Source organism: Pezoporus wallicus, unplaced genomic scaffold (genome assembly GCF_028554395.1).
Source record: "Pezoporus wallicus isolate ANWC-B61680 ecotype Strahan unplaced genomic scaffold, APGP_CSIRO_Pwel_v1 scaffold_2584, whole genome shotgun sequence".
Taxonomy (NCBI): Eukaryota; Metazoa; Chordata; class Aves; order Psittaciformes; family Psittacidae; genus Pezoporus; species Pezoporus wallicus.
In genome coordinates this window covers 834,084-857,098 of record NW_026642851.1, presented here as the reverse complement: position 1 = coordinate 857,098, position 23,015 = coordinate 834,084, and the positions used below count along the sequence as shown (strand labels likewise).

Here is a 23,015-nt window from a genome sequence, read left to right as displayed (position 1 = left end):
ATAAATAAACCTCTACTTATTAACTGCAGAGCTCCATTAACTACCTGCTGTTTGCAAAATACTGTCCTTTGGTTACCCTGTAACGTAAAACACCTCTGTAATCCTTCTTCATATTCAACAGCTTTTTCCTAAGGAAAAATACCGAGAGAGAAACGTCACGGATGTTAAAAAGGTAGGCAGCACTAGCACAGGGAGATAAGGAATGATTTCAGAGGACTTGGTTACCTAGCAACGTCCCTTGCAGTTGCCTAATGGTATTTTGGAAGCGCAGAGGCTCCAGACCGGCTCAAGTGCAAGGAAAAAGGGGCTGGAAAGCAGCGGCACTCCGCAGCCCGGCCGGAGCACACCGCACGGCTGCTTCCAGGCAAGACCGGACAAAAGAAGCAAGGTAATGCGATAAACAGGCGGGCGAGCAGCCCTGCCCGAGGCATTTCTTCCCTAACCATGCCTGAAGAGTCGGCGAGGGAGACACCGGCGCCGGAACACCACTTGCAAACCTTCCAGCGGCCAAGGGGAGGCGACGCTCCTCGCTCTCCCGTCTCCCCCTCGCACGCCCTGTGCTGTTTCTCCCACATGGAGAGCCCTCACCGACGCACCCACCAGGCGCTGCGGGCGGGCGGGCCGGCCGCCACACCCCTCACGCTGCAGCTGCATCCTGGGGCACCCACCCGGCGGTCTCCCCACACGGAAGACATGGGCTGTACTCGGGGCCTGGCCCGGCGACGTGGCCGCGCTCCCGGCAGGCAACCAGAGGGGGAACGTACGAAGGGGCAGATTACCATCCCCAGCGGGGTACCGCGCTCGGTCGGTCAGGGCGCGCTCCTGCTCGCCAGCCACCGGCCGTGGCGGCTCCCGCACGCACGCCGAACCACACCGAGGGCAAGCGAAATGCCACGCGGCGCTGGCGGCGGCGAGGGTTAAAATGAGAGCGGCGGGGCCGGCCACGCCCCCCACGGCGTTCGCAGCCAATGAGCAGGCAGCGGGGCGGGCCCCGGCCCCGCTCCCGTTCCGGTGCGGGGGGTGCCCGGTGCAGCGCGGGGCTGGCGGGATGGTGCTGCCGGTGGTGAGGGCGCAGGTCGGTGGGCTTGGCAGCGGCTTCCCGTGCGCGCGGCCAACGGCTGCTGACTGCGGGCCGCGCGGCTGAGCGGGCGCCGGGGCCTCTCCGGCTCGACGAGGTGAGGGGCGGCGCTGAGGCGGTGGCGATGGGGCCCCGCGCTGGGCAGTCGTAGGGGTGAGACCGTCGGGCAAGGCCTCTGGTGGCACTGCCCCATCTGCGGAGGAGGCATTGAAGGAAGGTGTCTCTCTGCGGTGACCGGGCGGGAGGAGGTGGTCGGGGTGGTGCGTGTCACCTCGGCGGCGGCGAGAAGGGTGTCCGCAGGAGCTGCGGTTGCGGGAACAGCAGGTGCCTGGCTGGGAAAGAGAGGCTCCGGAGGGAGGGGCCTCTACTTGAAAGAGAGCGGGTCCCGGCAGAGCCCCGGTCGAGGGAGCGAGGTGGTTGTGGAGGGCGAGTTGCTTGCTGCTCCACACCCTCCGCCTCTGCTCCTTGTAGCAGGGACTTCCTGGACTGACGTTGCAGTTATCTAGTAAGCGCTGTTAGTAGAGGTTTAGAAAGCCATTCTTCGGACGTGGTAACTTGTTGCTACGGGAGGGATGTCAGTTTTTGGAATGAGGAAGGAGATTGCAGTATATCTCTTCCGTCTCACCTGTGCTGTGGTTTGTTACACGTGTTGTTTCAATGCTATGGCACGTCTTGTTTCAATGGCCACCCATACCAAAATACCTTATTTTGCTGGCTATACTTTGTGGTAGAACAACCAAGAGTTTTTGATGGTTAAAGTTCTCCAAAGAAATGCCTGAAATATTAGATATCCCCCCCCCAAAAAAAAAGGGAAGTGAAAAATGTAATTTATCCTTAGTTGATAGGAAACTGCAGCAGATGTAGACAGTATTAGCAAATATACAACTTTTGCTTCTTCATTTTAGAAGCGTATGAATATGCCCATGTAAAGCTCCTGGAAATAATGGGACTCGGAGAGCAGAAGACCTTTCTGGGCATTGCACAGCTAACCATGTTTTCTACATTTTGACTTCAGTTATTCTGATGCCCTCTTTGGCTGGTGAGGGTGTGGTAGTGGAGATCAATTTCACTGCTAATTATGCAGCTGTCCAAGGACATTTGCATTCTGTATCATGCTGAGGCCTCAGGGCTTCCCCATCACTTGTAAGTGAGGGATGTGAGGAAGAGTCAGCAGTGTGTGTAGGCTAGCCTTGTTTCTCATAGTTAATTTATCAAATCTTAAAGTGATTATGGAGTGGTGCTGCAAAAAGCATGTGTAAAATATTTAGGATTATTTTGTAAATGTCAAGATCTCCAGATTTGGTAGCTTGCTCTTTTTTTTTTTTTTTTTTGTTGTTGTATTTTCTCTGTAAACAAGTTCAGAAAGTTACATAGTCTGAATTTATTTTAAAGTATTAATTTTAAAGGGCTTTTTTTGTTTTGCTTTGAGGGGTGGGAGTGAGGCAAACTCCAGTATCCTGTTATTCCTATTGCATGGGGATTTGGGGATTCTTTAAGTTTCCTTTAGGCTTATGAAGGTGACCTTAATCCTTGTTGGAACAGCTACCAGAGTGAGGATGGTATTCTAGATCAATGTGTTAAAAGGCTCATTGCCAGGCCTGCACAGAGGCACAGCAGGGATGGGGGACCCCATTAATCTCATCAGAGGAAGTAGCCCCAGGTTCTGTCATTGGAGAGCCATCAGTCCCATTGCCCAGGTGTGGCACACATCAAAATAAGTCAACAGAAAAGCTCTCTGGAAAAGCTTGCAAGATTAAGGTGTAACTGCCTATAGAATATGGGACATATTATAGGGTGCAGGAGAAGAGTATCTTGTGACTGTACAAAACTTATTTTGGGATGCTTAGGGGATGGACTAAAATGAGGGAGTAAGGTTCGCTGAGCCGGAACAAGTATGGGAAAATAGAAGGGTAAGGTGATAAAAGGGATAAGGGGATAAAGGGCCTGGTTGATTGTAAACAAGTGGTTGGCCACTATGTTTGGCAATGTGCTGTGCCAGATTACCATAGCCTGTCCTCTTTTCTCATTAAGCTCCATTTCTCTTTTCCTGGATAGGAGGGCTCTGTGCTATATTCATACTGAGGAATAAGCACCAACAACTGGAGTGGTAACCGAAATTATAGGGACCTTTGTGTCTGATGTGCCAGCAGGGGGAGAGACTGGAGTGAGGAAGGGTCTAAATGCCAGCAGCTACAGTGGAGACTGTAAGTCACGGTGGCTTATGTGTCTCTTAAGTGCGAGTAACTGCGGAGAGCAGAGTGCATGCATTTTGTCTTGGCGAGCATGCCAGTGTGTGATTGCTAGTGAATAGCATGCCTGGCTAGCCAGTAAGTAGGGTAAGACACTTGGGAGCCAGGTTTTGAGGCAGCTGTAAGTGTGAGACAGGTACTAGTGAGATCATAAGGTCTCCAGTTTGGCAATAGGAGAGTGCAGGAGGTCAAACCAGCTGCCAGAGGGACTGTAAGATCTCGGGGCTGTTTTGGAGGCTCATTTGCATGTGTGTTTCTGAGCAGGGCAACTGGAGACAAAAGAATCCAAGGGCCAGTTATTGAGTGGACTGAATGTCTAAGGCCATTTGCTGGGGAGCTGTGACATGTCTGTGGGTGCGACGTGTGTGTATCTATGTGAAGGGGGTTTGTACCAGCAACTGGAGTGGGGATCTTGGAAGACTGAGGAGTCAGTGTTGGTTCCTGGGTAGATTGAGTGTCTGTATAGTGTCAGTATAGTGGATCCCACCACTGTACACACCTGTATATTTCCAATAACAGGCTTTTATCCTAATCAGCTAGGGAGAGAAGCAGCATATTCCTGGCCCATGTTTGTGTTTGCCCCCCAGACACTGGTTTTAGTTGTATTGATCTGTATGTTCAGACACCTGTATGTGCATGTTCATATGTGCAAGTCTGAGAATACATCCTCAGCCTTGCCAGTGGCCAGATCTGGGGACATGGAGTTGCAGCTGCCTTGTCTTTATTGGGCTACCAGTTTCAGCAGCTTCTAACACAGAAGAAATACTTTTTCTGTAAGTTTGAAGATGCAGATTCACAAAACTTGGAGCCACATGTACAGTGACTTTTATGTTGTGATAGAATGTTAGAATATTTGTTGGTCTGGCTGATGTGAATATCTAAATACATATATATGTTTAAGCTGCCATGATAGGGCAGTGGAGCATGAATTTAAACCAGGATTTTGTTGTAGGTGTTTTTTAAAAAGCATTTGTTTTTGTTTTTTTTTTTAAGTCAAATGAAGTAAAAATAGAAACATGAATAAAATTTCTTTTAGCAACCTGGTAGGTTTTGTATATACCTTTTCCCTCTCTGTATGTCATAGAATCATAGGATCATGGAATGGTTTGTGTTGGAAGGGGCCTTTAAAGATCATTTAGTCTGATGACCTGCCATGAGCAGTGGTATCTTTCACTAGATCAGGTTGCTCAAAGCCTCATCCAACCTGACTGTGAACACTTAAATGTTCTGTATGTTGTGACCCTCAGTAAACCCCTGTATAGAAAAGAATGTCAATAGAGAATCTGAGTGGGGATGCTTATCATAATAAGAAATTACTTCCCTTATAGGCGTTTTCTGGTTCTACTATAATGCTATAGCACAGTTACTTTTGCTGGCAAGTTAAAAGACTCAGGTCAAATATAAGGATAACACAAAAAAAATGAAGATTTCTGTTCCGTTTACTGTTGGAGTTTATAAACATATGGCTACACAGATATGTATATGGTAGTCCAGTCTGTTTATATAAAATTGATATAATGATGGATTATTTTAGATTGAAAATGGTAACCAGTGATATTTCATATCAAATACCAAGTACAGCTTTGGCATCTGTCTCAGTCTGCTTCCAGAAATCCTCTTTGCTTCTAGAATAATGACAGATCAACTTCTGATTTCCAAATGTGATGAATACACTTTTTTCTCTTTTAACTTTTCCAATGCACTTAAAGTTTTTTTTTTCTAAAGAATCCAATTTAACATAATTCCATAATTTAATAAGCAGCAGTTATTTTCACGTGTTTTTCTAATTATTTTTTTTTCTCTCCAAGCAAGAGTAATTTTGGCAGGTGTTAGAGCAGATAACCGAAATTGTATGGCAAAGAAGTGCCCAATATTGGAAAGTGGAACAATGGAGACTTTTTATTCTAGAAGGTGCTGCAGCTATGGTGTGTGCCTGCATGAGTTTTTCTTTTTTTTTTTTTTTTGTGCACAGTAAATCTGATGATTTCTGAAAGTACCACCCTAACAAAACATACACCTGCTTTGTGTCCTCTCTGCTGTATGTTCAGGAGAGCACTCAGACAGTGAGCTGGTATTTGGAGTGTGTGTTACTGCAGAGCGATTTATGCAGCTTGCTTGGGGACAGTCTTTTTCCAATAGACTGTACATAGCCAATGAGAGAAGTGGGAGTGCAGGCTAAATGAGTTGTTTGGTGGCTGCAGCTCTTCAGATCAATGTTTTTTATTGATGCTCTGTGCATTCCATCATTTTCTTTTTTTGGCTCCCTAACTAACTAAAGTGGGTTCTGCCCATAGACATTAAGAGTGATCCTAATAGAGGGAACATCATCAACTTGTTTGTAAGGCTCTGGCTTGAATCCAGTATATATTTAATGGTCAATGTTTTTGTAGTTTAGTCATGAATTCTTACAAAATATCTCTACCCTTTGCAAAAATGAAAAGGCCTGGGGTCTCAACAGCCTAAAATTGATTTGCCTGAAAGTGTTTAATAAATAAAACCTCACACCTGTTTTGGATATATAAATCTCACTTTATGCAGACGTAGATGCAGATTTGTTTGATTTTATAAAAATGGTCAGCCAAGTCCTTTGGTTTTTGAGGAGAAGGGGTGTAGTTGAAGTGAAGGTTTTTGCTTTTTGTTACCAGAATACAAGGGGTTTGATCTGTAGATGAGGCCCTGAGGCTGAGGCACTTTGTTCTTCCCTTTAAGAATGGGGTTTTCTGCATGAAAATTCAGATGTTGTCTTACTCTTTCTCCTGAAAGTGTATCCTCAATACTTCCTAGAAGTGGAAGGAAAACTCCCCTACTTTGAGAGTAGATTTGCTTTTATAACTCTTGAAAATCTGCAGGTATTTGACATCTCTTAAAGAATCCCCATACTATACTTACTCCTGGCGTTTAGGTACGTCCAATGTCCATATTGTATCTGGACCTGTAGATTGCCTTTGATCATCATCTTTTGGCTTTGTATGACATTATAATAGGTATTGCATTTTAAAGCATAGATTTCTTGGAACGAAGAGAATAAAGAAGTGAACTTATATTGCAGTTTATAATTAAGAGATTGCACTTTAAATGTATGCATTCTTGTATAAATATGAAAGGGTTTTGTGTGTACAGTCACTATTGTGATTATAATTTTAAGCTAAAGAATATGATAAGCCTTTTGCACTAAGTTTATCAGTGGATTTACAATTTTGTATGAATATTTGCATTGCTCTAGTACTTAAACTTCCAGGGAAGCCCAGGGGAGCTGAATCTGAGTTAGAATGGAGATCTCTGCTTCCAGAGATTTAGTCCTTGATTTCTTCCTATAGATCTGATTTCTGTGTTAAGCAGCTTTAATGTATTTTTCATTTGGTTTTGACAGTGCATTACCTTCAGGAGATGGCCTCTTCCAAGTCTTTGATGAACCTTCTAACCTTCACTTTTGGATCAGCAATAGGATTTTTTGTATGCTATCTTCTGTTTAGCATTATACTAGAAGAACAAGTAAAGATCCAGCCTCATGTCCTTCACAATGATCCGCATGGTCAGCACTCATCAGATACCGATAGCAATCAGCTGCAAGGGCAAATGAATTTCAATGCAGACTTTGGACAGCATAAAGGTATTTTGTTACGCCTGAGTAATTATATAATATGCTCCGTTTTCATGCATGGCAAAGTGTTACTTTATTCACTGCCAAGAGTTTGTATGAACCTTTCCCCATGTTCAGGTTACCTCTAAATAACTTTGTTCTCCTGAGGTCCAATGACTGGTGGTTTTCTTTGTTTACATTTTTATTATAGTAGTGGGTTTTTTTCCTTAGAGCTCAACTGTTTGTTGAACTTCTGTATCTAGACTTGTTTGAAGCAGGAGCTTCTCAAATGAACTATTGATATCAAATGGTGGTTTTGCTAAGCAGATGTATTTGCTAGCATTGTAGATGTGCCTGAATTGCTTTTTAGCTTAATGGAGCTACTTTTGGACTACCTCTAACTTTTGAAATAGCCTCTTAGATAAAGCTGTAACAAAACCCCAACAAACAAATCCAAACCAAATCAGAAATCATAAAATTACTTTTTTACACAATTAGTAAAATTTGGGATGGTGGGGTGGTCAGAGGGGGCCACTGTACGCATTGTTTCAATGTTTGCCAAGCTGATTATGCAGCAGTCGTAGAACAATAGAATCATAGAATAGTTAGGGTTGGAAAGGACCTTAAGATCATCTAGTTCCAACCCCCCTGCCGTGGGCAGGGACACCTTACGCTAAATCATATCACCCAAGGCCTCGTCCAACCTGGCCTTGAACACTGCCAGGGATGGAGCATTCACAACCTCCCTGGGCAACCCATTCCAGTGCCTCACCACCCTAACAGGAAAGAATTTCCTTCTTATATCCAATCTAAACTTCCCCTGTAATGGTTTGGGTTGGAGGGGAACTTAAAGATAACCTATTTCCACCCCACCCCCCCCCCCCCCCCCCCCCGCCATGGTCAGGGACACCTTCCACTAGACCAGGTTGCCCAAAGACCTGTCCAACCTTGTCTTGAACTCTGCCAGGGATGGGGTAGCCACAGCTTCTCTGGGCAACCTGTGCCAGTGAACAAGCACAGGTTGCTGTTGCAGTCAAAACCAGAGAAATGCATCTGAGATGGGACAGTTTGGATGAGAAAAAATTCACTTTAGTGCATTTGCTGAACATGTTAATAAGTGATTTGCTATTGAAATGTATTTAAACTCCAAACTTCATAAGACAAGTTTGTGAGTGTTTCACATGTAACGGTGGAGCATTGTTACAAAGAAATCTGATCAGTTGTTGCAGAAAGTATAAACAGGAATATTTTAGGACAAGTTATGCCGATCTTACTCGCCATGGAATATTCTTTTACATGAGTTACAATTGCTGTGTATGTGTCAAGTGAAAATGATTCTTTGAGGGAAATGAATGCTTTGGCAGCTTGTTGAATATTATATTATGTGCCTCAGATAACCGTGTCTGTTTATTCTGTTGGATTGTCTGCAAATAAATACATTTAAGCAGAAGAGTAATACTAGTTTCAAAGTATCCTAACTTAATCTGTTTTTTTACAAATAAGATTTGACTTGGTTTGGTGATAAATTCTTTCTTTCTGGCTCACCACCTGCTTTTACCTTCAAAAATATATTGCTGGGTTTTGTTAGTTAACCTGACTATATACAACAGACCTTATTAGCTTTTTGACCTCTCTGTGCTGTAATCGTGTTCACTGTGAATGGCGAAAATACTCAGCTTTTTAATTTTCATTAATCCTCCAACACCATAAAAAACTTGTCTCCCAACAGTTTTGATGTACAAATCAAGGTTTTCTAAAGCCTGTTTCCTGAACAGATACCTATTCCAGTCTGGCTTTTATGCTCTTGTTTATCCTGTTAAGTTGAAGTAGAATCATAGAATAGTTAGGGTTGGAGAGGACCTTAAGATCATATTTCAGTAATGATCAGTAACTTTAAAAATTTTAGTTTCTGGGTTTGGGGAGTCTTGTTTGCTTTCTTTTGAAATCTGACATCCATTTCATTACCTTTTACATTTGGAAGCAAATGCCTTTTCTCTCTCTGCATCTCTTTTCTGATGTAGAAACAATGTCTAGGGGATAGGCTGCTCTTTGTTTTGCAATCAAGTCTAATATTGTTCTGGAACTTTTCTCTTTTTTTTTATTAGATGAGAATAAAAATATTGCAGAGGGACTGTATCAGAAGGTGAAAATACTGTGCTGGGTCATGACTGGACCTCAAAATCTAGAAAAGAAAGCCAGGCATGTTAAGGCCACTTGGGCCCAACGTTGTAATAAAATACTTTTTATGAGCTCCGAGGAAAACAAAGACTTCCCAACTGTGGGCCTAGAAGCCAAAGAAGGCAGAGACCAACTGTACTGGAAGACTATTAAAGCTTTTCAGTATGTGCATGACCATTATTTTGATGATGCTGATTGGTTTATGAAAGCAGATGATGATACATATGTTATATTGGACAATTTGAGATGGCTTCTTTCAAAATACAGTCCTGAACAGCCAATATACTTTGGAAGAAGGTTTAAGCCTTATGTGAAACAGGGTTACATGAGTGGAGGAGCAGGTTATGTTCTGAGCAAAGAAGCTCTGAAGAGATTTGTTGCTGCATTTAAAACAAACAAATGCTCTCATAGTTCCTCAATTGAAGACCTTGCACTAGGAAAATGCATGGAGATCATTAATGTGGAAGCAGGAGATTCTAGGGATACAAGTGGTAGAGAAACCTTTCATCCCTTTGTTCCAGAACATCACTTAGTCAGAGGATACCTGCCAAAAACATTCTGGTACTGGAATTACAATTATTATCCTGCTGTAGAGGTAAGTCCTTAGGAGCCTGGTACCCATTTTATGAAGTACATCTTATGATGTGTGAATTAGAAGTTTAGTAGTTGCTCAATATATATTTTAGAAAAGAAGATTTTGTTGTGATACCCTGTGATGCACCTGTGTGTAGATGTGTTAAATACAGTAATCAACTCAAAGTTGATGCTAAGAGCCTAATGTTGGAAAAGAGCTAGGGTATTTTAAATTATTATTGCTGGTTTGCTATGTTCTGTGGACAGCAAGAAATGATGAAACCTTTTCGACATGTTTGTTTAGTGTCACCACTACTACCTTCCTTGCAAAGTTACTGTTCTGTTTCGGTCCCTTCCATCTTGCACGCAGTGCCCCTAGTTTCTCCTTCACCCATCCAACTACCAAGTGTGCAGTGAGACTGATCAATTCCAAGGCGTACGCGCTCACTGCATAGAGCTGGGCCGAGCAGTGTTAGTTACATTAGTTACATTGAAGCCTACTGAAAGGGAAGGTGGCACTGATGCACCTTTATCTTCTACCCAACAGCAAACTTTGATAGAACCTGTAGAACTAATTTTGGGACTCATTAGTGATTGTAGTTGGTTAATTTTGTCTAAGAGAGTCCCATATTACTCAAGGTGCTGGTGGGTAATGGTAAAGTGAATTCCATTGAAAAGATTTCAGAATAATGAACGTTGCCTAGAAGTGAAATAACAGCATGATCCAAACAAAGAAATATGATTAGATTTCCTCGTGTATTTGTACTGGACTCTTGTCTCTCTTCTGTAGAAGTGGAGGCAAGCATAAGAGCTGGCAAAGTAAATTCTAAAAAATCCTTTTGTTAGAGCAACAGAAGTAGTATTTACAAAATGAAACATTTTTACTACAAGAATTTCAAGTTGTCCTTTGTATTCATATCTGAAATCTGTGGTTTAAAAAGGAAAAAAAAAAAAAAACAACCAGAAGGTGTGTGTTGGAGCAGGGTGCCACTTAAAGCAACCTGAAGGTATTCTGCATTGTGAACTTTGATCGTAATCGTATAATCATAGAATAGTTAGGGTTGGGAAGGACCTTAAGATCACCTAGGTTTCTTCTTAAGATTATAATTTCACTTTTAAAGGTTTTATTTTTCAGCAAGCTTTGACATGAGCATAAGTAGCCAAAATCAAGGATAAGATGTAGGCTTTCTTACACAGTAAAGCTGGGGGGGGGGGGGGGAGAGGGATCTAGCTCTTCAGCAGATTCTTTTCATTGTAAAGCATTTATTTTTATATTTGTATTCAGTGCCTAGAGCAGTTCTGTAGTTTAAACCAGCTACAATAACGTATTTAGTGTGTCAGGATGCAGCAGCTTTAGCTACGGTTGTTCTTCACAGGTGGCTGAGCTGTGGGCACTTACATCTATAAGGGATGCAGTGGTGGTGGAGATCCGTAATGGAAATCACATATTTGATTCTGTCCTATCGTAGTTGTGTTTGGATAGAGACTGCTTTGTCTGGTACCAAAACCATGGTATATTGATCAAACTTAATAAGCATTGAAAGAATAACAGTTCTGTAACAATTACTCACTTCAGTGTCTTTAAATATTTTAATCTTAGTTCCAGTTAGAACTGGAATATTAGCAGCTCTGCAACCAAACCTGATGAACAGCCCCCTCCCAAACTGTCTTCCAGAAAAGCGTTCTCAAAGCTGAATTTGAGCTAGAAAATAAAAGTTGCAACAAGTGTATTAATTAAGATCTTTTAGTTCTTAAAAATGCTTAAGAACATGAATCATAGAATCACAGAATAGTTTGGGTTGGAAAGGACCTGAAGATCATCTAGTTCCAACCCCCCTGCTATGGGGAGGGACAATGAAATTAATAAACTTAAAAAATAGTTCCAACATGATTCGTTACAACTCTCTGTCTATAGGAAACTAGATACTGATGGTTTTGCCAGACTGTGTAATGTGTGAACACACACACACACACACAGGTGCATGCACACAAACATTTATTTGGCTTGTGTACTCTGAGTGGATGCTATCATGAGTATCATGTATGCATTGTTTCATATGGAAATACAATGCATTTAGACCTGCTCACTGCCACTTGGTTTTGTTTAAACACCAACATAAAAAGCAAAGTATGGAAAAGCGAAAAAAAATGTGATGTTATTGAGAGCAGCTAGGTATTTTACCTGCTTAGTTACAGAAACAGACGATTTTGTTAAACTTCTGTTTTTGAAAGATGCTTTGGCTGATGTTTGATACATTTTGCTTCCCTGACATTATGCTTCGGAGTATATATGTGACTGATGATAGTAAATTTCTTACCATGAAGTCAAGGATGCTTTTGAATTCTTACTGGGTCTTTAATGCAGGGCATGCTTTGCAATTTTAGCTGATGACTTTGACTTGTTTTGTATTTTAGGGTCCTGGATGCTGCTCTGATCTAGCAGTTTCATTCCACTATGTTGATTCCATGACTATGTATCAATTGGAATATTTGATTTATCATCTCCGTCCGTATGGGTATTTGTATCGGTACAATCCTGATCCAGCAACCAATCCAGAAGAGCAAAGCAAAAATGAAGCACTGGAGGATAATCAGAAGCTAAAGCAAAAAGTTACTGAGAGTTAATTAGACTTTGAAGAAAACAAAAAGAAGCCAGTACAATGAGTAGGAGTCTCCTCAAACTCCTGCATGAAGCTTGTGGACTGAAATTACTGATAGTGATTCTTATTTAAAAAAATCACATTGGCAGTGCTGCCTGTTGCTGTCTATGTACAGTAGAATCTGGTGCTGGCTCTGACTGTTTGGGATAGTGTGACCTTGCTGACCTGCTCAATGAAGATTTAGGGCTCTCAAGCTGTGAAATAGGAGGTTGTTCTGATACACTAATACCTGGAAGAATTTGTATGAAACTCATATGGATGGCTTCAGAGATAATCAAACAGTATTTCTGTTCCTTTTTCTGTTCCCCTTTTCCTTCCAGCTGTTCTGTTAGGTAAGCTCTAATGGTAGAAAGTGGATGCTGCATAGTCAAATACTTGATGATGGCTTTCTCTAGTATTCTCAGTATCTTGAAATTAGTTTGTGTACCTTGCCCTACAAGGGAGAGGAGTGAAAATAGTCTGCTTTGCTTTAATGGCAGACTGGCTATTATGAATAGGCAGAGATCCACCCAAACGATTAATCTTGAGTTGTTTCAGAAATGGAATTCACTGCCATGAATTATTTTTAACTTTTTTAAGTCTCTTGGTTGAAACAATATGAAGTTGAATCGCTACTGCTTTAGGGAGAAACCCAGAAATGGTTACTGTTGTTTCAATTGCTGAGGCAAGGCAAGCTGCTTACATACTTACCTGTAGCTTTTTAAAATGTTTTTCTTTTGCATTAAATTATTGTATTGGTTGAATGGTTATAAAAATTCATCTCAGAATTTCTCAGCACAAGATAAGGTAGATGCTTTTTGAAATAGAATTCTCTCTTCCATCCCTCCTTCCATCTGAACCAGGAAGAATAGTATCTTGGCAAAGTTACGATGACGTTATAATATCTTGGTTTCAGCCAGTATTATAATTAGTTTGTTTCCATTTAGTTTTCACATCACTATACTTTGAGACTGTGGAGTTACCTTGTACATTAAAATTTTACAGATACAAGAAAGTCCCATTTTAAAACGGCAGCAAAGCTGATTTGACTGCTTCCCTACGCATCTCATTTATTTGGCTGAAGTACTTAATTTCATTCTTTTTTTTTTCCTTTTTTTTTGTTTTCCCTTCACCTTTAAAAATTTCTTCTGTAGCTGCTGCTTGTTACCTTTTTCAGGACAAAGTGTTAAATGATCCTTATCTCACTCTTTGAAGCTGAAGTATATAGTTATTCAGGTAAACCAGCCTGAATGCAGGAATCTTTGAAAGTGCATTAACTTTCTCCATTACTTTGAGTATCTCTGCCTCTTAACTGAAGACACTTTCTTGGTGTGGGATAAAAATAAGTATTTTAATTACTGGAAGATTTTCAGAGACCAAGTCTATGCTTTATGTAGTTAATATAAAACTTTCTGGTTTTCTCTTTCAGATTGAGTGAATAGCAGTGTGGGGGATGGGATTAGGCTTGGCATGTAGTGTATCTTTATTCCACACTTGAACAAAAGTTTTTTCATCTTTTTCTCACTTTTCACCTTCATCATATTGATGAATTTGGACATAACCTAATTACCTCCAGTCATTGTTTTGGAAAGGGCACATACTGGTAGCAGACAGCCTTATTTACTACTGCTGTCCTTCAGGATGTTCCTGGAAGAGGATGTTACCATAAAGGACTGGATTTACTTTTTTTTTTTTTTCCAAAGATAGTTCTTGTACAGATTGGGCTTCTGTCTGTTGCCCATCAGTAAACAGTCATGGCTACCTTTCTGAGCATTGCTCAGCAGCATGATGGTGATTGCTGAAGTCTCTGATGGAGCTGAATTATTACATACTTCTCTGCCTGAATGTAAGCCAGGTTCAAACATCAAGTGTTAATTAAATGAATAGTTCCTGCATGGTTAAATCTGCTGGTCTTTTATCAGCACGACTGCCTCTGAAGTACTGAAAGGGACATGAACTTTATTTTATGTTAATTGACTTAAGTAGGAAGTTATAGCTGCATTTGTTTAAAGAAGGAAAGTCTCCAGTTTGCCCTAGTAAAGGGATGCTAGTCCAGAGGAGAATGGATGGTACCGTGCTGTAAGGTGCTTCCTTCTGTGAGCTAAATGTTTATCCCATATGCAGCGCAAACCAGTGATATTGTGAACTCCATATGGTTTTGATCTTTCCAATGGCATTGTTCAAGCATGCAGTTAAAATTTTCTGGGATACTTGGGGAAGCTATAAAATGAAACCAGGATACCAACTTAATCTCTTGGTAAATTCAGCCCATGTAAAAGATCTCCTAACTAGCTTACGGTTCCTTTATTTCAGCTTTCTTCCTCAGTTCATCTGTGCGGATTTAAAGATTTTCTACCACAACAGGCAGAACTAACTGCAGACTTTTTTGCAGAGTTGTGTCTTGTGTTTGCCCTGTGCTGCTCTGTGAAGTAAAGTCATTTATTCTTCATGGTCCTTACTGTCCTGACTTCTGTCTTTGAGTTTTCAATTTCATCATGCGCAAGTCTCAGGTGGACAAGAGGAAGCAGGCAGGGAGATGTTTGAGCTCTGCACAAGGCTGGTTGCCGAGGTGGCACCGCTGAGCTGCCAGTGAAGCGTTTTCTCGGCAGCAGTTCCAATTCTTGTCTGCTGCCCAGCTGTGGCTTGCGCATTTAGCAGAGTGGGGCGGGAATGTCTCTTTCAACAAGCATGCAAGACCTCAGAGGGAATGGAGGAATAAAGGAACAAGTTCCATTTCTTGAGGGAGTAAGGCTAAGAACATACTACCTTGTGATAAATAGGTGGCCTGTCTGGAGAAATAAGAGGAGCCTTTTCTTCAAACGTCCATTCTTGCTTTGTTTTAAAGTGTCCTTGTGCTTAGGCCTCAGAATCTGTTTCTTTTGCCTTTCCAACAGCGCTGCAAAGAATTCTTTTTTTCCTTCCAGACAAGCTAGAAAAGTATCAGTTTTTACATTCCGCAATTATAATAGAGGGCTTTTGTTCTATGTTGAGTTGTACTGCCATAGCAATGAGCTGAAACCTCTGAAATAACTAGCTTGTATCTCTCTGCATTCAAAAGCTTCAGTAGACGTGGTTAGAATGTGAACAGTTCACATAATTTTCATGTATAATATTCCATGATAATATTGGTAGTTACTTCACTCCCAGGTCTTTGTGCTTTGAGAAGGCATTTTTTGAGCTTGAGTACTTATGCAGCCCAAGGAGGTTGCTGTACGTGAGGTGGATAGACCTTCCTGAAGCACAGGGGCACAGGCTCTCTTAGGCCATACAGGTTATTGCCCTGTGCTTTTGTTTTATTTCTAAAAGAGGCTTCTCAGTTTTTCAAGACCTAAAAGCTTCCGTTGATACCGTAGTGATTTAAATGAGCCACCTAAAAATTTTTAACTCCTTTCCTTGAGATTACTAGGCAGCAGTTGTTTGCAGCTGGATGTGGGAATGTCAGTGTAATAGAGTAGCATTTTAACCCTGTGGTAAGTGGATTTTAGTTCAGAGAGAACAAGGATGCCAAGAAGTTACTTTCTGATCACTGCTAAATTAGAGGATAGTATTTTTGCAGAAGAAGACTGATTTTATTCTTTCACACCCAATTTTTTGTTTGGTTGGTTTGGTTTGTTTTTTTTTGGTGGGGTTTTTGGTTGTTTTATTTTTGCAGTCTGTGTTGGTCTTATTTAAGAGTTTAAATGCTGGTGATGTTAGCATTTTGTGGCAGCTCTTTTCTCTTTTTCTGGTACCTTTTGCTTATAGGGACACTTTTTTTTTTTTGCTTTGGTGGAGGTACATATTAAAAATCACTTTTTCTTCGTGTATTGCCATCATTCTGTTAGGCTTCCAGAAGTATAGATTTTAGACCTCTTATGAACAGTTTGCTGTTTGAGCAGGGTGTTTTATTGTTGTATGACACAAAAATGTGGGTCATTTCTGATGTGCCTGCTACTGATGTTGATAGTGCAAGCATGGATGAAAATGGATCCCTCAGTACAGGACCACTTGTAAAGGCAGTTTTGCCCTTTTTCTGTCAAGAAAAGCTTCTGTGGAACTCCAAAAATGTAATTTCCTTTGTTTTACAATATTGTATTTAAAATACTCCACAACGTTGTTAATGCTCCAAAAGAATTGAATAATGCTGCTGGACAGTACGTTCTACTTCGAACCTGTGAATGTTTCACTTTGCAATTATAGGTAGTCGTGTCCCTAATGGCATGTATGAGTTGGTGACTTGTCAGGAATGTTCACTGTAAGGATTTGTTTCTTAAATACCTTCTTTGAAGTGCCTTTGACCAATTTTTAGCATCAAAATTAAGTTGAGATTTGAATAAATAAAATAAGTTATCTCATACACAGTTCATGTCTGTCTTCCTTTACCCCTTCTGTATGCTAGCAGTGTAGCATAGCACACAATTTAGTCTAATAATAACATTCTTATTAAGTGCTAGTAATAGAGATCCCATAAGCACGCTGTTGTTTCTGCGCTGGCATGATTTTCAGTGTCTCCATGTTACAGAGTCCCGATTAAACTGACTACAGCCAATGCCTCAAAGATAAAGCAGAAGTGTTCAAAATTAACCACATTTTTTTTTTTAAAAAAAAAAGGATTTATTCTTTTGGTGAACAAAACCAACAAAACCCAGCCAGCTTGTTGATTTAATTGCTGTGCTTTTTCACTTAGACTTCTGCTATTCATGCAGAATAATATCCAGCAATGCTGAACATTTTGCGTACACAGATGGGAGGTGTCTTTACTTACGGAAGGTTGGTTATTGCACATGGTAAGCATCAGCACAGTACCATGCACTAAACCATGTCACCCAAGACTCTGTCCAACCTGGCCTTGAACAGTGCCAGGGATGGAGCATTCACAGCTTCCCTGGGCAACCTATTCCAGTGCCTCATCACCGTCACAAAGGAGAACTTCCTTATATCTAACCTGAACTTCCCCTGTTTATGTTTGAACTCATTACCCTCTTGTCCTATCACTACAGCCCCTGTCCCCTCGTTCCCCCCTCCCTCCCTCCCCGGGATCACCACACTCAAATGACTATATGGTATAAAAGCTTTTCTCGATATAGTCTGGACATAGGGATTCATTTAGAGGGACATCCTGCAGCAGTGCCCGGTGTGTGGCCGCCATGGACAGGGACATCCCCCTGGGCCTCCTGGGCACAGGCACTGCCTCAGGGCCAGCACCCCAAAGGCCTTTCTTCAAGGGATGCTGGGCGAAGGAGCAGCAGGGCTGTAGTGGGCAGGGCTGTGGGGCCCTGTCGCCTCCATGTCATAGTGCCAGCACCCGGCAACAGGGCATCACAGTGCTCTGGGGCACTATAAAGCCCAGTGCCCTGCACCAGTGCTTTGGAGCTCTAGTGCCAGGCACAGGAAGGGTTCTTGCTCCCAGGCTGGATCAGGCCAGCAGCATTTTGCTGTTGTTGGAAGCCCCTGAGATGGCTCCAGGTGGAGGCAGAACAGGCAGTGCCAGCGTCCCCTTGTCCCCCCAGAGGCATAACCAGCCCGTGGACCCGGAGCAGGTCTTGCTCACGTGCTCAGGGAGTAGCCGATCTGGGGTCAGGAAGGAATTTTCCCCCAGGGCTGATTGGCACCGGTCCCCGGGGGATTTTTGCCTTTCTCTGAGCACTGAGCAAGACCACTTGTCAGGGCTCCTCTGGTCCTGGTGCTCTGCGTTATCACCTGGTGCTCATGCACCACGAAGGTGGCCCCTCGTGTCCTGCAGCTGGGGGGGGAAGGCTTTTTTGCCCCCAGGTGGACTAGCAAGTGTCCCTGGGGTTTTTTGCCTCCTCCAAAGCAGAGCACAGCCCCTCCATGGGGCTCCTTTGGGTTATTGGTAGCCCAAAGGCAGCTGCTCGTGCTCCATGCAGGTGGCCCTCGTGCCCCGCATCCAGGGGGGAGGAAGCCTTCTGCACTGCCAGGGTGGCCCCAGTATGGCCCCAGGACTTGCTGCTTCTCTCTGTTGCATTGAGCACCCCCTTTGTCAGGCCTTCCTCAGCCCATTCTGGCTGGGTTCTTTCTTGCACTGCTCTTGCCCCACCACGGCACCGCTCCTGTCCCAGCTTTGCTTCTTTGTCAGGCTGCAAGGGAGGTTTTATCCAGCTAGACTGAAGGATGCGTCAGCCTGCTGCTGGCTACACATGGGCATCGGGTTAATGTTTGTGAGCATCAGCTCTGGGAGATTTAGAACAAGAAAATATCATCTAGACTAGACTAAAATTAACTCAACTAAACTGAATAAAATATATTTATAAATAAATTAAATACCCTTTCCACCTGTAACCTGATTTGTGTCTGATTTCTGTCTTTGAAAGTGTTTTTAGTGCTGAAAACCCCTTTTGATTTCAGGTAAATAGTGGTCACATCATTATACCACTCACCCTGAGTGCCGGGAATGGAATGGCATTAAATGGGATGGAATGGAAAGGGATGGGATGGAACGGAACAAAAGAGAATGGAATGGAATGGAATGGAACGGAACAGAACAGCTATGATATGTTATGCATATAGTTCTTCACCACAAGCTCTGACTTAAGTCTGAGGGGCCACTGCAGTGCAGGTCCCCACGGAGGCCGGTCCCAGGCATTGAGGCCTATGAACAGCCTCTGGACCCCAACAGCAGTAGACCTGCACCCCACATACACTCTCCTTTAGACCTGTATGGGGTGCCACTGGACAGAGAGTATCGGGCCAGATGGACTCCTGATGGAGTGTGGTTTTTCTCAGGCTCTCGTGTTTGGTTCTGTTTCTCCAAAAGCAACAACTCAGGCAATTTTAAAAACTAATATTTGGGGGAGGGCTGGGAACAGGAATGGGGGGAAATCACAAGGAAATGAGCAGGTATTGCCCACTACAAAAGATCTGCAACCATCGAGTTCAGGAGCACATCCTGCTTCAGGTTGAGGGCTTGATCTTTGAGCCTCACTGCTGTCAGAGATGTGCTCTTTTGCTACCCTGTGATGCACCCCAGCACGTGGTTTGCCTTCTCAGCTGCCAGGGCACATTGCTCACTCACACTGCGCCTGCTACCAGCCAGCACCTCCAGATCCCTTTCTGCACAGTTGCTCTCCAGCCACCCCTCTCCCAGTTTACATTTGTGGCTGCCATTCCTCCATCCTGGGTGCAGAATTCGGCGTCTGCTGTTGTTCACTTTCATGCCCCTGGTGATTGCCCAATGCTCCAGTCTATCTAGAGATCCCTCTGTAGACCTCTTGTCCATCAAAAGCATCAACAGCACCTCGCAGCTTAGCATCGTCAGCAAACTCGCCTATGAAACATTCAACTCCTCCATCCAGATCATTGATAAGAAGATCGAACAGAACTAGACCTAGAACTGATCCCTGAGGAACACCACTGGTGACCAGCTGCCAGCCAGATGTCACCCCGTTTACGACAACCCTCTGTGCCCTGCCATTCAGCCAGTTCTTCACTCAGTGCACCATGTATCCTTTCAGCTCACACCTGGACAACGTGTCCAGCAGGATTCCGTGAAGGACAGTACCAAAAGCTTCTCTGAAACATGGAAATACTGTATCCACCACCATCCTTTCACTCACTAGGCAGGTGACCTGATCACAGAAGGATCTCAAATAAGCTCAACAGGACTTTCCCTTTGTGAACCCATGTTGATTGTGCCCCATGATCACATGGAGTTGCATGCCAGTTTTACATTTCCACAGTAAAGGAGATGTTATGTTGAATAAAGTGAGGACCAACGATTCTACCAGACCCCACAGATGACTGCGCTGTAATTCGGGGGTTTGTGCTCAGTGGATTGTTTACCGTCGTTTCACACAGTTGACCTGAAACCAAAAAAACCTGTAGACAAGCTATGAGTCTTTGTATTTCAGAAAACTGTCTATTGGTGAAATCATAGTTACATAAAGGAAACCTCTTTGCATAACTAAGAAATTGTACTTTTATTAAGTAATTCGTTTTGGCTTCTGTGAGCAGAGTTGCAGTTTGGGTTTGCAGTTAGTTTCCATTTATCTGATCTATTGACATAACCAGACATAAACCTGTGAAACCAGAAAGGAGAAGTTTTTCTGTAAAGGACCACGAATACAGGGCTGACATTGGGGCCCATGAATGGGTGTGCCAGCCTGTGCCCGAGGACACCAGTCCTTTGCCCGGCAGAGCAAAACTAGTCGGTATTTTCCTTTTCCAAACATGCAGTGTGTTTCTGTAACAAAGAGAAGAGATTTCAATCCATCACCTCCTATGCTCTTCTCCCGTCTAGGGAGGGAGGTCACTGTTCCTTGATCCTTTTCTTCTAGAGCCCATCCTTCCCTTTTGGTACCAGCTCAGGACACTGTGTGAATTGGCATCAGGCTGTCCCTGCACAGCTTCTCCGGTTTCCTGCCTTCGCTTAGGAAAGCTTTTGCAACAGCATCGTCGCTGCAGTTCCCTCCAGCTTGTCTCCCTTTGCCTTGGCTGCAGCTCCGGGGTTTCACACCAGTGTCCTCAGCACCCACCCTCCGTTGCAATTACCTGTACTGCTGTCGTGTGAGGATTTATTTGCCCTAACCCAGCAGATAGGTAGAAAGAGACAGAGGTGTAGATATAGGTGTAGAGATACAGAGATAGAGATGAGATAGCAATAGATAGAGAAGGGTGTGTTTCTGTTTGTGTATATTGTTTTTTCCTTGTTGTTTCCATGAGGTGGTTATGCTCACTTTCTACCAGAGGTGGGCAGAGGCAGTAGCGTTTTCTCCTCCTGTATGTGAAAAACATACGTGTTTTGCCTAAAAGAGCAGTTTGTCCAGACAGACACAAGAATTTCCTCATTTCAGACAGGAATCCACCCGGGGCTGCCTTCTGCAGCCTGCACCAACATCTCCAATGAGAAACTCAGTGACTGTTCCTTTCCCCCCTCACTCCAGACCACCCAAGAAATCAGCCCATGGGAGAGAGACCAGCGGTTGTGCTGTGCTTCCCTTCCCTTCCCTTCCCTTCCCTTCCCTTCCCTTCCCTTCCCTTCCCTTCCCTTCCCTTCCCTTCCCTTCCCTTCCCTTCCCTTCCCTTCCCTTCCCTTCCCTTCCCTTCCCTTCCCTTCCCTTCCCTTCCCTTCCCCTTCCCCTTCCCTCCCCTTCCCCTCCCCTCCTCCCTTCCCTTTCCTTCCTCCTGTTTTTAGTGCTGAAAACCCCTTTTGATTTCAGGTAAAGCGTGGTCACATCATTACACCACTTATCCTGAGTGCGGGAATGGAATGGAATGGAATGGAATGGAATGGAATGGAATGGAATGGAATGGAATGGAACAGAACAGCTGTGATGTATTACGCATGGCCCCCTGACTGAGGTCTGAGGGGCCATCTGCAGTCCAGGTCCCACTTGCATGAGCACCTCCCGGAACCCTGACAGAAGCAGACCTGCAGTAGTCCTGATTACAGCAGACAATCACCGCTTCCTCCTTTTTTTTTGTTTTTCTTTTTTTTTTGTTTTTGTTCCTAGCCCCCAGCTTCTGGGGAGTCCCGTTCCCTCTCAGCTCCCCCGACACCTTTGAGCTTCTGACAGTGTCCCGCAGCTCAGCCCCTGCTGCAGGAGCACCGGGTGCAGCCCTGCCCGTTGCGCACCCGCGGCTCAGGAGACCGGTGCAGGCACTTTCCGCACCCCGAGCTCCGCCCTGCAGCCTCCCCTCTCATCGGCTCTGTCTGGTGCCGACGCTGCCACCGCCGGGGCAGCCAGAGCAGAGCTCCCAGGTCGGACCCTGGTCCTGAGCCGAGCGCTCCCCATCCCGCTCACTGCTGCTCGCGCTGCTGGCTCCAACCGCCGCGCCAACCGCTCCTGCTCCGCTCAGGGCGGGGCCTCCCTCCTGGCACCGCCCCCTGGGAGCCCCTGCTCGCCTCAGCGGAGCTGCCGGCTCCTGGGCAAGGCCTGGCGGGGGCTCGCGGTTCCCCCGATGGCTCTCGCGGCTCGGAACTGAGGCTCCTGGGGGCTGTGTTCCCGCCCGCTCCTCCCTGGAGTCATTCCACTTGGCAAATGACCAGATCTTTAAATGAAGGTCAGCGCTCGTAAATGTGTCGCTTACAGAAAGCTTCACTGGAGCAGTGGAATTTTCCTAGAGGAGGAGTTCTGGTGCCCTTGTGTTAACTAAAATGACATTTAAGTAAATACCTTACACCCAGGGACTGTTTGTTGAGTTTGTTCTGAGGTGCAGGGAAGATAAGTTTATGAGTTGTTTACTCTAGCTTTCACTGCAAAATGTTCAGCAATCTTTCCTCCTTTTTTGATAGTGTTTCACCTCAACGTGAACTTCTGTCCATTCCAAAAAACGTGGTGAGGAATAAGTGAGAAAGTCAGAGCCTTGCAAGGAATGTTTCATTGTTCCACATGTAATTTAATGTAGACTAGCAGCAGGAGAAAAGCTGAATCATGAGATCTTACGTCTAGGTTAGGGTGGTATTTGGCATTTGTAAAGGAAAAGTGCTTATTTAACTCAGAAATGTAGCTTGAGCTCTCCATTTTTTTTTTCAGCTTTCTTACACGTTTCTGCAAGACCTCTTGAAATACCAATAAAACAAATTGTAGAGATGCTCTCAGCCTTGGTTAGTCAAAAATGCCTGGCATGACCTACATGCTTTCCTTTCAACTCTTCAGACTCAGCCCCCTGTTGCTTTGTGTCTAACGCTGCTCTCTTGTGAAACTACAAACCGTGAAGCGCAGTCACTTCTCCCCTTCCTCCCACAAATCCTTTTCTATACGTTTTGTTTTCTTTAGGGA

At 43.8% G+C, this 23,015-nt stretch overlaps 1 protein-coding gene across 3 annotated transcripts; it reads left to right on the top strand.

Annotated features, from left to right (window-relative positions):
- Positions 1–261: 261 nt before the first annotated feature.
- Positions 262–13,640, top strand: C1GALT1 (core 1 synthase, glycoprotein-N-acetylgalactosamine 3-beta-galactosyltransferase 1). 3 transcript variants are annotated; one of them, XM_057432623.1, is made up of 4 exons: positions 262–388; positions 6,698–6,937; positions 9,013–9,680; positions 12,074–13,640. In XM_057432623.1, exons 2-4 carry the CDS (start codon positions 6,715–6,717, stop codon positions 12,281–12,283), a joined length of 1,101 nt encoding a protein of 366 aa, XP_057288606.1. In that variant the 5' UTR covers positions 262–388; positions 6,698–6,714; the 3' UTR covers positions 12,284–13,640. The 3 variants fall into 3 exon arrangements, with proteins under 3 accessions (XP_057288606.1, XP_057288605.1, XP_057288604.1); XM_057432622.1 differs by lacking the exon at positions 262–388 and adding an exon at positions 1,085–1,175; XM_057432621.1 differs by lacking the exon at positions 262–388 and adding an exon at positions 4,350–5,252.
- Positions 13,641–23,015: the final 9,375 nt, after the last annotated feature.

What these genes read in the sequence shown, in the direction of transcription:
- C1GALT1 (XM_057432621.1), top strand. Translation starts at nt 5,180, where the DNA reads ATGGCAAAGAAGTGCCCAATATTGGAAAGTGGAACAATGGAGACTTTT. An exon ending in TAGAAGGTGCTGCAGCTATG is followed by an intron (nt 5,253 to 6,697) that starts GTGTGTGCCTGC and finishes TGGTTTTGACAG; the next exon opens with TGCATTACCTTCAGGAGATG. An exon ending in AGACTTTGGACAGCATAAAG is followed by an intron (nt 6,938 to 9,012) that starts GTATTTTGTTAC and finishes TTTTTTTATTAG; the next exon opens with ATGAGAATAAAAATATTGCA.